The sequence below is a fragment of the Piliocolobus tephrosceles genome, chromosome 21, assembly GCF_002776525.5.
Source record: "Piliocolobus tephrosceles isolate RC106 chromosome 21, ASM277652v3, whole genome shotgun sequence".
Taxonomy (NCBI): domain Eukaryota; kingdom Metazoa; phylum Chordata; class Mammalia; order Primates; family Cercopithecidae; genus Piliocolobus; species Piliocolobus tephrosceles.
In genome coordinates this window covers 9,834,451-9,848,386 of record NC_045454.1, presented here as the reverse complement: position 1 = coordinate 9,848,386, position 13,936 = coordinate 9,834,451, and the positions used below count along the sequence as shown (strand labels likewise).

At 48.8% G+C, this 13,936-nt stretch overlaps 1 protein-coding gene across 4 annotated transcripts in view; it reads left to right on the top strand.

Moving 5' to 3' along the window:
• ZNF114 (zinc finger protein 114) overlaps nt 1–13,120 on the top strand; it is an 18,996-nt gene extending 5,876 nt beyond the window's left edge. For 3 of the 4 annotated variants that reach the window (XM_031934918.1, XM_023182694.2, XM_031934919.1), the window contains exons 4-6: nt 4,366–4,443; nt 7,279–7,405; nt 11,532–13,120. In XM_031934918.1, coding sequence (XP_031790778.1) covers nt 4,435–4,443; nt 7,279–7,405; nt 11,532–12,649 — 1,254 coding nt within the window. In that variant the 5' untranslated portion in view covers nt 4,366–4,434 and the 3' untranslated portion in view covers nt 12,650–13,120. Of the gene's footprint in view, nt 1–4,365; nt 4,444–6,461; nt 6,600–7,278; nt 7,406–11,531 lie in introns of all 4 variants that reach the window. The other variant, XM_023182693.1, reaches the window with a different exon arrangement.
• The last annotated feature ends 816 nt before the right edge of the window (nt 13,121–13,936 follow it).

Below are 13,936 nucleotides of genomic sequence, written 5' to 3'. Positions count from 1 at the left end.
AGAGAGGAAGGGAGGGAGGGAGATAGAAACATCCTAGGTAGGTCGGGCGTAGTGGCTCTAATCCCAGCACTTTGGGAGGCTGAGACAGGAGGATCACCTGAGGACAGGAGTTTGAGACCAGCCTGGCCAACATGGTGAAGCCCTGTCTCTACTAAAAATAAATACAAAAAAAAAAAAATAGCCAGGCATGGTGGTGGGCACCTGTAGTCCCAGCTACTCAGGAGGCTGAGGCAGAAGAATCCCTTGAACCCAGGAGGCAGAGGTTGCAGTGAGCTGAGATGTACCACTGCACTCCAGCCTGGGTGACAGAGCGAGACCTCGTCTCGAAAAACATATAATAACAAAGAAAAATTTAAACAAAATAAAAATGGAAGATACATCGTAGGTGGTGTGTTCATCACATCAGTGTAACTATAATGGCTGTTTGTCCCTGTACAAGTCAAGCTAACATCGGTGGGCAGTTTCTGGAGGTGAGAGAGCCTCTTACCTCTTTTTTTTTTTTTTTTTTGCTCTTGTTGCCCAGGCTGGAGTGCAGTGGCGCGATCTCAGCTCACCGCAACCTCTATCTCCCGGGTTCAAGCGATTCTCCTGCCTCAGCCTCCCGAGTAGCTGGGATTATAGGCGTGTGCCACCACTCCCGGCTAATTTTGTATTTTTAGTAGAGATGAGGTTTCTCCATGTTGGTCAGGCTGGTCTCGAACTCCCTACCCCAGGTGATCCGCCCACCTCAGCCTTCCAAATACTGGGATTACAGGCCTGAGCCACCGCACCCACAGAGCCTTACCTCTTAAAGTTGCATCCCTTTATGCCCAGCAAGTCTTGAGTGACGCCTTCGTACCCTGCTAATGACTGCCTCCCCTTTCTGTGTCCACCAAGTTGTCTTATTTCCTGAATCAGTTGTTTTATTAGGGTTGCAAAAGGATTTTTGTTTTTTGTTTTTATTTTGTTTTGTTTTTTTTGAGATAGGACCTCATTCTGTCACCCAAGCTGCAGTGCAGTAGTGCAATTATAGTTCACTGCAGCATCAGCCTCCTGAGCTCAAATGATCTTCCCACGGCAACCTCCTGAGTAGCTGAGACTAGAGGCGCACGCCAGCGTGCCCACTTAATTTGTAATTTTTTTGTAGAGACGGGGCCTTGCTACGTTGCCCAGGGCAGTATCAAAATCCTGGGCTTCAGTGATCCTCCTGCCTCAGCCTCCCAACATGCTGGGATTACAGGTGTGAACCACCAAACCCAGCCCAAATTGGTGATTTTATTTAAAACATTCAATTGTCCCATCTAAACATGTAGCTGGGTCTGGGCGCGTGGCTCACGCCTGTAATCCCAGCACTTTGGGAGGTCGAGGCAGGCGGATCATCTGAGGTCAGGAGTTTGAGATAAGGCTGACCAACATAGTGAAACCCCATCTCTACTAAAAACACAAAACTTAGCTGGGCATGGTAGCCCGAGCCTGTAGTCCCAGCTACTGGGAGGCTGAGGCAGAAGAATTGCTTGAACCCGAGAGGTGGAAGTTGCAGTGAGCTGAGATCGTGCCACTGCACTCCAGCCTGGGTGACAGAATGAGACCCTGTCTCAAAAAAAAAATTAAAAAATATATATATGCATATATATTAGCTGGGTGTAGTGGCAGGCGCTTGCGGTCCCAGCTACTTGGGAAGTTGAGGCAGCAGAATCACTTGCACTCGGGAGGCTGCTGTGAGCCGAGATCTCCCCACTGCACTCCACCCTGGATAACAGAATGAGACCTTGTCTCAAAAATAAATAAAAAATAAATATGTAGCTGGAATTCTGTACAGTTTTGTCATCAGTAAGGCTATTCCATTTCTTTTCTTATTGGAAAGGCAAAGTAAAGGCTTAATTTTTCCTCTTTATTAACCAAGGCTTGTGGTTTTCTTCCCCCTCTGGCTTTCTCTTTCTGGGTATCATTATGAACACAGGTATTTTTAGTGTTCAGTGTGTTTCCATCCATTGCAATGATTCACTTTGTAGTTCAAATCGGGCCGCTGGGAGACCTTTCCGGCCGCTGTGCATCCTCCTAACGCGGTCTCGAGCAGCTCCCCTGCCATCTGGCACCACAAGGCTCACACTGGAAATTTCCTGTTCCCGGACCAGCCATGTCTCCAAGGGTGTTCATCGCTTCCTGCTTGTTAATTCTACTAAGCATTTTCTATGAATAGACTGACCAGGGAGACATTGTGTGTGTGTGTGTGTGTGTGTGTGTGTGTGTGTGTGTGTGTGTGTGTTCATGATGATATAAAGCCTTTTCATCTTATATTTGAAACTTTTTCCTCTTACACTAAAAATCTGACTTCCCAGTAACATGAACACTTTTCATCTTATATTTGAAACTTTTTTTTTTTTTTTTTTGAGACAGAGTCTCGCTCTGTCACCCAGGCTGGGGTGTGCAGTGGTGCAATCTCAGCTCACTGCAACCTCCACCCCCCAGGTTCAACTGATTCTCCTACCTCAGTCTCCCAAGTAGCTAGGATTACAAGCACCTGACAACACGCCCAGCTAATTTTTGTATTTTTAGTAGAGATGGGGTTTCACCATGTTGGCCAGGATGGTCTCGAACTCCTGACCTCAAGTGATCCACCTGCCTCGGCCTCCCGGAGTCTTGGGTTACAGACGTGAGCCACCGCACCCGGCCCAATTCACCTTCTTAAAGGTGCAATTCAATGGTTTTTAGTATATTCACAGACGTGTACGTCCCGCAAATTTAGAACATTTCCATCACCCCCAAAAGAAGCCCTGTATCCTTCAGTGGTCGTCTCCCAGTCCCTCATCTCCCCCAGCCCTGGACAACCTCTGATCTACTTTCTGTCTGTGTAGATTAGCCTATGCTGGACATTTCGTTTTCAATGGAGTCATACACCGTGGTCTTCTGTGTCTGGCTTCGTTCACTTGGCATCCTGTTTTCAGAGCTCACCCGTGTTGTAATGTGTGTCAGTGCCTCAGTCCGTTTTATGGCTGGATAATATTCCATGGTGCGGATAGACCACGTTTGCTTTCTTTGTTCATCCATTGATCAATACTAGGTTGTTTCTACTTTGGACTATAATGAATACTGCTATGGGCCAGGTATGGTGCTCACACCCCTAATTCCAGCACTTTGGGAGGCTGAGGTGGGCAAATCACTGGAGGTCAGGAGTTCGAGACCCGCCTGGCCAACATGGTGAAATCCCATCTCTACTAAAAGTATAAAAAATTAGCCAGGTGTGATGGCAGGGGCCTGTAATGGCAGCTAATCAGGAGGCTGAGGCAGGAGAATTGCTTGAACCAGGGAGGCGGAGGCTGCAGTGAGCTGAGATCATGCCACTGCACTCCAGCCTCGGCAACAGAGGGAGACTCTGTCTCAAAAAAAAAAAAAATGCAATTAGATCAGCGGCTGCCAGGAGCTGTGTGAAGGGGAGAATGGGAAGTGACTGCTAAGGGGGATGGGGTTTTATTTTGTGGTGGCGAAAATTATTTGGAACTAGGCAGAGGTGACATTTGTACAACATTGCAAATGTACTAAATGCCACTGCATTGTTCACTTAAAATGGTTAACTTCATGACATGCAAATTTCACCTCAATAAAAAAAAAAATTGCTGCTTGAGGCCAGGAATTTGAGACCAGCCTGGGCAACATAGTGAGACTCCATTCCTATGAAAATAAATATGAAAAATCAGGGGGCATGGGGGCTCATGCCTGTACCTTCAGCTACTCAGGAGGCTGAGGCAGGAGGATCACTGGAGCCCAGAAGTTTGAGGTTGTAGTGAGCCGTGATTGCACTACCGCACTCCAGCCTGGGCAACAGGACAAGACTCTGTCTTTAAAACATTAAATTAAAATATAGGTGTGTGTGTGGGTGTGTGTGGGTGTGCGTGGGTGGGTGTGTGTGGGTGTGTGTGGGTGTGTGTGGGTGTGCGTGGGTGGGTGGGTGTGTGTGGGTGTGTGTGGGTGTGTGTGGGTGTGTGTGGGTGTGTGTGGGTGGGTGTGTGTGGGTGTGTGTGGGTGTGCGTGGGTGGGTGGGTGTGTGTGGGTGTGTGTGGGTGTGTGTGGGTGTGTGGGTGTGTGTGGGTGTGCGTGGGTGGGTGTGTGTGGGTGTGTGTGGGTGTGTGTGGGTGTGTGTGGGTGTGTGTGGGTGGGTGGGAGGGGTTTGGGAAGTGTGGGTGTGTGGGGGGTGTGTGGGGGGTGTGTGTGGGGTGTGTGTGTGTGTGGGTGTGTGGGTGTGAGGGGTTTAGGGAGTGTGGGTGTGTGGGGGGGGGGTGTGTGTGCACGCATGCATTTATATGCTGAGATTAATGTCAGGCAGGGTCCACATACGAGTGTGGGGAAGGCAGGGTGCCTGGATTCTCACAGCTCCATTCTTCTCCCAAGCTCTACCTCGCCTGCCTCCTTGAAGGAAACACGGGGAAGCCAGGACTGGCCGTCGCGTTGGTGACAAATATGTCCCAGGTGAGTTGGCAGCTCACCCTCTCCCAGGAGAGTGAATGTGCCTCTGCCTGTGGCTGGGAGTTAGGTAAAGCGCATGCAGCCGGGCAGGGCCCATCGCCAGCCGTGCTGTCCCAGGTCTCTGCACCTCTGCTTGGAGAGAGACGCTGCCCTGGGATTCTCATGGCACCACCCCCACCCCAGTACCGACCAGTCCTTCCCACGCCTCATCCTGGCTGCCTGTGGGCTTCACGTCCTGCTGCAAAGCACACTAAGAAAGGAGATGAAAGTGTCTTTGGTGGGGCGCAGTGGCTCAAGCCTGTAATCCCAGGACTTTGGGAGGCTGAGACAGGAGGATCATTTGAGGCCACGAGTTTGATACCAGCCTGGGCAACATAGCAAGACCCTCGTCTCTATAAATATATTTTAAAAATGCCTGGCATGGTGGTGCATGGCTGTCGTCCCAGCTACTTAAGAAGCTGAAGTGAGAGAATCGCTTGAGCCCAGGAGGGTGAGGCTACAGTGAGGGCTGATCACTCCAGCCTGGGGGACAGAGTAAGACTCTGTCTCTAAAAATAATAATAAAGTAAAATAAAAAGAAAGTGTCTTTGTCTTAAGGAACTCAGGGTCTTGCAGGGGACACTAGGCATTTATGCAGCGGGCAGTGCTCTCCTGGTGGCAGCATCCCCCGCAACTGTCGTGACCTGCAGATAACAAGGAGTGGACTGAGCCGTGCCCCACTCCAAATTTTTTTTTTTTTTTTTTTGGGGACGGAGTCTTGCTCAGTTGCCCAGGCTGAAGTGCAATGGTGTGATCTCGGCTCACTGCAACCTCCGCCTTCCAGGTTCAAGTGATTCTCCTGCCTCAGCCTCCCGAGTAGCTGGGATTACAGGTGCCTGCCATCACGCCCGGATAATTTTTATATTTTTAGTTGAGATGGGGTTTCTCCATGTTGGCCAGGCTGGTTTTGAACTCCTGACCTCAGGTGATCCGCCCGCCTCGACCTCCCAAAGTGCTGGGATCACAGACATGAGCCACCGCACCTGGCCAGGGTTTAAGGATTTTTAAGCCCCCGCTCTGTGATTGTTTGTTATGACAGCCTGAACAGGCTAATGCATCAGAAAGACACACAGTTGGTCAACTGGTGGAGACTGAAGTCCGGTCGCGGGACTCAGGTACTCTTTTTCCTGAGACAGGGCCACAAACGATGGTGTGTGCCGGTTGTCCCAGCCACTTGGGAGGCTGAAGTGGGAGGATCGCTTGAGCCCAGCAGTTAGGGGCTGCCGTGAGCTGTGTTTGCACCACTGCACTCCAGCCTGTGTGACAGCTCAAGACCCTGTCTCAGAAGAAAGAGCACCTGAGTCATACGACCAGATGTCAATCTCTACCAATCGAGTGTATGCTCTTCCTGTTGCATTAGGCTCTTCAGGCTGCTGTAACTAACACAGATGGGGTGGCTTAAGCAACAGACATTGATTTTCTCACAGTTCTGCAGGCTGGAAGTCCAAGATCAAAATGGCGGCAGGGTTGGTTCCTTCTGGAGGCTCCAAGAAAGAATTTGTTCCATGTTCTTTTTTTTTGAAACAGAGTCTTGCTCTGTCGCCCAAACTGGAGTGCAGTGGCCAGATCTCAGCTCACTGCAAGCTCCGCCTTTTGGGTTCACGCCATTCTCCTGCCTCAGCCTCCAAAGTAGCTGGGACTACAGTCGCCCACCACCTCACCCGGCTAGTTTTTTTGTATTTTTTAGTAGAGACGGGGTTTCACCGTGTTAGCCAGGATGGTCTCGATCTCCTGACCTTGTGATCCGCCCGTCTCGGCCTCCCAAAGTGCTGGGATTACAGGCTTGAGCCACCACGCCCAGCCTGTTCCACGTTCTTACCTAGCTGCTGGTAGTCACTGGCATCCTTGGCATTCCCTGGCTTGTGGACTCATCACTCCGGTCTCTGCCTCCCTCACCAAATGGCATTCTTCCCTCTGTGTCCCTCCCTCTGTCCACATTTCCCCTTCTTTTATATATATTTTGTTTGTTTGTTTTGAGACAGGGTCTTGCTCTGTTGCCCAGCCTGGACTGCAGTGGCAGGATCATAGCTCATTGCAACCTCCACCTCCCAGGCTCAGGCAGTCCTCCCTCCTCAGCCTCCTGGGTAGCTGGGACTACAGGCGCCCACCCACACTCATGGGTAATTGTTTTTATTTTTTGTAGAGACGGGTTATCACTTTGTTGCCCAGGCTGGATTTGAACTCCTGGCCTCAAGCAATCGTCCTGCCTCAACCTCCCAAAGTGCTGGGATTACAGGCGTAAGCCACCGCACCTGGCCAGATTTCCTCTTCTTATAAGGACACCAGTCATTGGATTAGGGCCCACCCAACCCCAGTACAATGTCACCTTTTTTTTTTTTTTTTTTTTTTTTTTTTTTTTTTTGAGACAGAGTCTCACTTTGTAGCCCAGGCTGGAGTGCAGTGGCATGATCTCGGCTCACTGCAACCTCCACCTCCTGGGTTCAAGCAGTTCTCTGCCTCAGCCCCCCGAGTAGCTGGGACTACAGGCACCTGCCACCATGCCCGGCTAACTTTTTGTATTTTTAGTAGAGATGGGGTTTCACCATGTTGAACTCCTGACCTTGTGATCCACCCACCTCAACCTCCCAAAGTGCTGGGATTACAGGTGTGAGCCACTGTGCCCGGCCACAGACTCATCTTAATTCATTGACACCTGCAAAGACTCTAGTTCTCAAATCAGGTCACCTTTGCAGGTACCAAGGGTTAAGACCTCAGCGTACCTTTTTTGTGGAGAACGGGGTCACAGTTCAAACCGATAACAGGACACCCCACTAAGCCAAACCGCATGTGCTGTTTTAGGACTCGGTGACCTTCGCAGATGTGGCTGTGAACTTCACCAAAGAGGAGTGGACCCTGCTGGACTCAGCTCAGAGGAGTCTCTACAGAGACGTGATGCTGGAAAACTCTAGGAACCTGGCATTCATAGGTAAGGAGGCCACCTTCCTGCACTTAGTGATGGGACCAGTGCTGGTTTGGAACCGTGTTCTGGGAAGTGCATTGGAAAATGGGAACTGGGTTAAATTCCAGAGACAGAACTGTTGCCCCCCAAGTAGTAGATGTAGGGTTCACCGTGAAACTGAAATCAGTTTGCTATTTTATTTTATTTTATTTTATTTTATTTTATTTTATTTTATTTATTTTATTTTTTGAGACAGGGTCTCACTCTATCTCCCAGGCTGGAGTGCAGTGGCATCATCTCAGCTCACTGCAACTTCTGCCTCCTAGGTTCATGCAATTCTCTTGCCTTAGCCTCCCTAGTAGCTGGAAATACAGGTGCACACCACCAACCTGGCTAATTTTTGTTTGTATTTTTAGTAGTGACAGATTTCACCACATTGGCTAGGCTGGTCTTGAACTCCTGACCTCAAGTGATCCTCCCACCTTGGCCTCCCGAAGTGCTGGGATTACAGGTGTGAGCCACCACACCCAGCCTTTATTTTTCTTTTCATGAAGATGGGGTCTCACCCTGTCACCCAGGCTGGAGTGACATGGCACCATCACGGCTCACTGCAACCTCCGCCTCCTGGGCTCAAGCAATTCTCCTGCTTCAGCCTCCTGAGTATCTGGGATTACAGGCGTGCTCTACCACGCCCAACTAATGCATTACATTTTTATTCTCTTGGTGATCGAACAGACTTTGGGGGATCCTTATGTAGGTGAACATGGTACACAGGAAAAGGGTCATTCTGAGCCCTTTTGGCAGCGTTTTAGTGCATTGATGAGAAAAGTAGAGGGACCACTGTTGCTCTTCTGTTCACACATTGTCAGCTTCGGAACCCCAGCAAACCAAAGCTTGTGTCCATTTCACAGAACGTCTTGGCATAGTTCCTTGACACCACGTGCTTGCCCAGTGAACAGGATCTCAGCTAGGCAAACCCAGTCTGCCCTCTCATTTGGAGGAAGAAGTGGTCTGAAAACAGTGCAGGGCAGTTTTGTCCAGGCATTCATGCATCTCAGTGCCAGGTAGATGTGAACATTACAGGACCAACAGGTTTGTAAGCCAGCAGCATGGTAACAGAGCCACAGGCTCACGCCACTGAGACAGCAAGGTTTGCAACAGAGAAAGTTTCATGATTATCTGGTGCTGACCGAGGAGATGGGAGGAGACGCTCAAATTCTTCTCCCTGAGGGGTTCTGGGGTTCTCGTTTTTTTGTTTTTTGAGACTGTGTTTCACTCTTGTTGCCCAGGCTGGAGTGCAATGGTGCGATCTCCGCTCACTGCAACCTCTGCCTCCTGGGTTCAAGCAATTGTCCTGCCTCAGCCTCCCGAGTAGCTGGGACTACAGGCACACACCACCATACCCGGCTAATTTTTGTATTTTTAGTAGAGACGGGGTTTCATCATGTTGGCAAGGCTGGTCTCGAACTCCTGACCTCAAGAGATCCGCCCACCTTGGCCTCCCAAAGTGTTGGCATTACAGGCGTGAGCCACTGCTCTCATTTTCAAGGGGATCAGGAAAGGCGAGGGACTGGAGAATTGGAGATGTTGATTGGTCAGAGGAAGGGGCATGAAATCGTCGGGATGAGGAAAGTACATTCTTTGGTGCGTCAGTTTCTCACAGCATTCCTCAGACCAGTTGGCGTAGTCATTTCATCAGAATGCAGGACCTGAAGGAATATCTCAAAGCGAAAACTTAATGCTTTGTAATTTTCAAGTTGTTATCTACAGAGCAGCTAAGGAGACCTATAGGCCAGGCACAGTGGTTCACACCTGTAATTCTAGCACTTTGGGAGGCGCAGGCAGGAGGAGGATTACTTGAGGCCAGGAGGTCGAGACCAGCCCAGCCAACATGACAAAACCCTGTTCTTTTTTGTCTTAAAAAAGTGTTTTTGCCGGGCGCGGTGGCTCAAGCCTGTAATCCCAGCACTTTGGGAGGCCGAGACGGGCGGATCACAAGGTCAGGAGATCGAGACCATCCTGGCTAACACGGTGAAACCCCGTCTCTACTAAAAAATACAAAAAAACTAGCCGGGCGAGGTGGCGGGCGCCTGTAATCCCAGCCACTTGGGAGGCTGAGGCAGGAGAATGGTGTGAACCCGGGAGGCAGAGCTTGCAGTGAGCTGAGATCCGGCCACTGCACTCCAGCCTGGGCGACAGAGCGAGACTCCGTCTCAAAAAAAAAAGTTTTTAATTTAAAAAGAAAAAAAAAAAAAAAAGAAAAAACAGGTACCCTCTTGCCCAGGCTGGAGTGCAGTGGTACAATCTCAGCTTACTGCAATCTCTGCCTCCTGGGTTCAAGCAATTCTCCTGCCTCAGCCTCCTGAGTAGCTGGGAATACAGGCACACACCACCATGCCCGGCTCATTTTTGTATTTTTAGTAGAGACGGAGCTTCAACACGTTGGTCGGGCTGATCTCAAACTCCTAACCTCCAGTGATCCACCCACCTCAGCCTCTCAAAGTGCTGGGATTACAGGCATGAGCCACTGCGCCTGGCTGAGCTTATGTTTTTTGACTTTTATCCATCCTCTCATACATTCATTTTTCCCAGAGAAAGGCCTGTTCCTTTTCTCCTTAAAATTGCACATGGAGGCCAGGCACGGTGGCTCAAGCCTGTAATCCCAACACTTTGGGAGGCCGAGACGGGCGGATCACGAAGTCAGGAGATCAAGACCATCCTGGCTAACACGGTGAAACCCCGTCTCTACTAAAAAATACAAAAAACTAGCCAGGAGTGGTGGTGGGCGCCTGTAGTCCCAGCTACTCGGGAGACTGAGGCAGGAGAATGGCATAAACCCGGGAGGCGGAGCTTGCAGTGAGCTGAGATCCGGCCACTGCACTCCAGCCTGGGTGACAGAGTGAGACTCCATCTCCAAAAAAAAAAATTGCACATGGAGCCAGTTACTCGGGAGACTGAGGCAAGAGGATCACTTGACCCCAAGAGCTCAAGGCTGCAGTGTGTTATGATTAAGCCTATGAATAGCCACTGCGCCCAGTGCCTGGGGAACCCACTGAGACCCTCAACTCAAAAAAATAAAAATTTCACATGGACTCTCTGTCCAATTCTCTTCCACTTAGAATTCCTGATCATTTCCTTGATCTCTGCAGAACCATTCCTCAGTAACATGATGCTCTCCGTGCTGAACCCCTGACCTTACCATCATCACATTCCTGACACTGTGGAATCCCTGAGGTCTTTCTCTGCTTCCTTCCTCTTGCTTTCTTCCCCTTCACATTTTTATCATATACAGTGAGGGAACATTTAGAAAGAAATCCACACAGAGGCTGGGTGCGTTGACTCACGCCTGTAATCCCAACACTTTGGGAGGCTGAGGCAGGTGGATCACATGAGGCCAGGAATTCAAGACCAGCCTGGTCAACATGGCAAAACCCCATCTCAACTGAAAATACAAAAACTAGCCAGGCGTGCTGGCACGCACCTGTAATCTCAGATACTCAGGAGGCTGAGGCCAGAGAATTGCTTGAACCTGGGAGGCAGAAGTTGTAATGAGCAAAGATCATGCCACTGCACTCCAGCCTGGACCACACAACAAGACTCTGTTGAAAGAAAAGAGAGAAAGACAGAAAGAGAGAATGAGAGAGAGAGAGAGAGACAGAGAGAGAGAGGAAGGAAGGAAGGAAGGAAGGAAGGAAGAAAGAAGGAAGGAAGGAGAAGGAAGAAAGAAGGAAGGAAGGAAGAGAAAGAAAGAAAAGGAAGGAAGGAAGGAAGGAAGAAAGAAAGAGAAAGAAAGAAAGAAAGAAAGAAAGAAAGAAAGAAAGAAAGAAAGAAAGAAAAGAAAGGAAGAAAAGAAGACAGAAAAAAGAAGTAAGGACAGGAAGGAAGGAAGGAATGAAGGAAGGGGAAGGAAGGAAGCAGAAGGAGGAAGGAAGGAAGGAAAGAAAGGAAAGGGAAGGAAGAAAGGAAGCAGAGGAAGGAAGAAGGAAAGAAGGAAGGAAGGAAGGGAGGGAGGGAAGAAAGGAAGGAAGGAAAGAAGGAAGGAAGAAAGGAAGGAAGGAAGGGAAATCCACATGGACATTGCCTATGTCATCATCATCTCTAACCCACCTTTACTTTCAAGAAAGAATTTAAATTTTGTGCCACTGTATTTCAGACTGGGCGACTCCGTGCGAAACCAAAGATGCAACCCCTCAGCCGGATATTCTTCCTAAAAGAACATTTCCTGAAGCCAACAGTGTGTGTCTCACAAGCATCAGTTCCCAGCTCTCCACCTTAAGAGAAGACTGGAGATGCCCCAAAAGAGAGGGACCACACAGGCAGGGGACGAATAATGTGAAGCCACCTGCAGTTGCCCCTGAGAAAGATGAATCTCCTGTCAGCGCCTGTGAAGATCATGAAATGAGGAACCACTCTAAACCTACCTGCAGGCATGTGCCTTCACAGGGAGATTCCACAAGACAAGGTATCCTAACATGTGACTCAAGTATTTTCAAGTATAATCCTTTCTTAAACAATAGTCAAAAAACACATGAAAACAACGGACACGATGAAGTCTTGAGGCAGAACATTCAGTGGGTTCCGTGTGGGAGAAAAACAGAGCTGAAATCAAGCACATGGACTGGCAGTCAGAACACTGTGCATCATATACGTGATGAAATTGAGACGGGAGCAAACAGGCACCAACAGAATCCATTTGGAAAAGCTCTCCATGAAGACGGATCCCTTAGGGCACACAACACTCATGTTCGCGAGAAAATGTATGATTTGACTCAGTGCAAGAACACTTCCAGAAATAACTCAATTCATGCCATGCAGATGCAGTCGTATACTGCAGAGACAAATGAGAAGGATTGTCAAACTGGAGCAACCTCTGCCAATGCTCCAAATTCCGGTTCACACAAGAGTCATTGCACTGGAGAGAAAACCCATAAATGTCCCGAATGTGGCAGAGCCTTTTTTTATCAGTCATTCCTTATGAGACATATGAAAATTCACACCGGAGAGAAACCATATGAATGTGGGAAATGTGGAAAAGCCTTTAGATATTCCATACACCTTAATAAGCATTTAAGAAAGCACATCGTGCAGAAGAAGCCCTATGAATGTGAAGAATGTGGGAAAGTCATCAGGGAGTCCTCAAAATATACACATATAAGGAGCCACACTGGAGAGAAACCCTATAAATGTAAGACATGTGGAAAAGACTTCACAAAGTCGTCAGGACTTAAAAAACATCTGAAGACTCACAATGATGAGAAGTGCTATGAATGAAAGGAAGGTGGGAAAATCTTCATTAATTTTCTAACGGTACTGAACATGTGAGGAGGACATATTGGAAGGGAGCTCAAGCAGCTAGCATGCATGAGAACATCTTCCCTGAACTCTCCTATCTTACAGAAATGTGAAAAAAAAAAAAAAACAAAACCCTGCACAGGTAAAGTCTAGGGAAAGCCTTTCCTCTTCATTCATCTTGAGTAGACATTTGTTCTCACCCTGGAGAGAAACTGTGAATCTAAAAGGAATATGACAAAACCTTCAGTGTGGTCTCAAATTCATGGTTCATACAAGAACTCACACTGCAGAGACTCCTTACGGAAGTAAAAAATGTAGGAAAGACCTGCTGGGTGCGGTGGCTCACACCTGTAATCCCAGCACTTTGGGAGGCCGAGGCGGGTGGATCATGAGGTCAGGAGATCAAGACCATCCTGACTAATATGGTGAAACCCCGTCTCTACTAAAAATGCAAAAAATTAGCCAGGCGTGCTGGCGGGAGCCTGTAGTCCCAGCTACGCCGAAGGCTGAGGCAGGAGAATGGTGTGAACCTGGGAGGCAGAGCTTGCAGTGAGCTGAGATTGCACCACTGCACTCCAGCCTGAGCGACAGAGCGAGACTCCATCTCAAAAAAAAAAATGTGGGAAAGTCCTCTTTAAACACTTACCACTCATGTTACCTGTGAATCCACATCCTGGAGGGAGGCTACAATTGGAATAAAAATAAGAAAGCTTTCAAGGCCGGATGCGGTGACTCACACCTGTAATCCTAGCACTTTGGGAGGCCAAGGTGGGAGGATTGCTTGAGTCCAGGAGTTTGAGACCAGCCTGGGCAACATGGAGAAACCCCATCTCAACAACAACAACAACAAAATGCAAAAATTAACCAGGCGTGGTAGCACATGCCTGTAGTCCCAGCTACCTGGGGAGCTGAGGCAGGAGGATCGTTTGCGCCTGGGAGCCTGAGGCAGCAGTGAGCTGTGTTTGCACCACTGCACTCCGGCCTGGGTGACAAAGTGAAGGAAAGTAGGAAGGAAGGAAGGAAGGAAAGAAGGGAGGGAGGGAGGGAGAAAAGAAGAAAAAAAGGAAAGGGGAAGGGAAAGGAAAGGCGAAAGGCAAGGCGAGGCAGCTTTCGGGTCCAGCTCTTCACTTAGGCACAATGAGTGCACAGTAGGACTGAAACACTATAAATGTTAATGATTTTCCAGTTTTTCCTTTCTAAAAAAAAAATGCTACAAGATGAAGGATATCCCTCTTTGCACCCTCCCAGCTCTGCCACATAAATGTT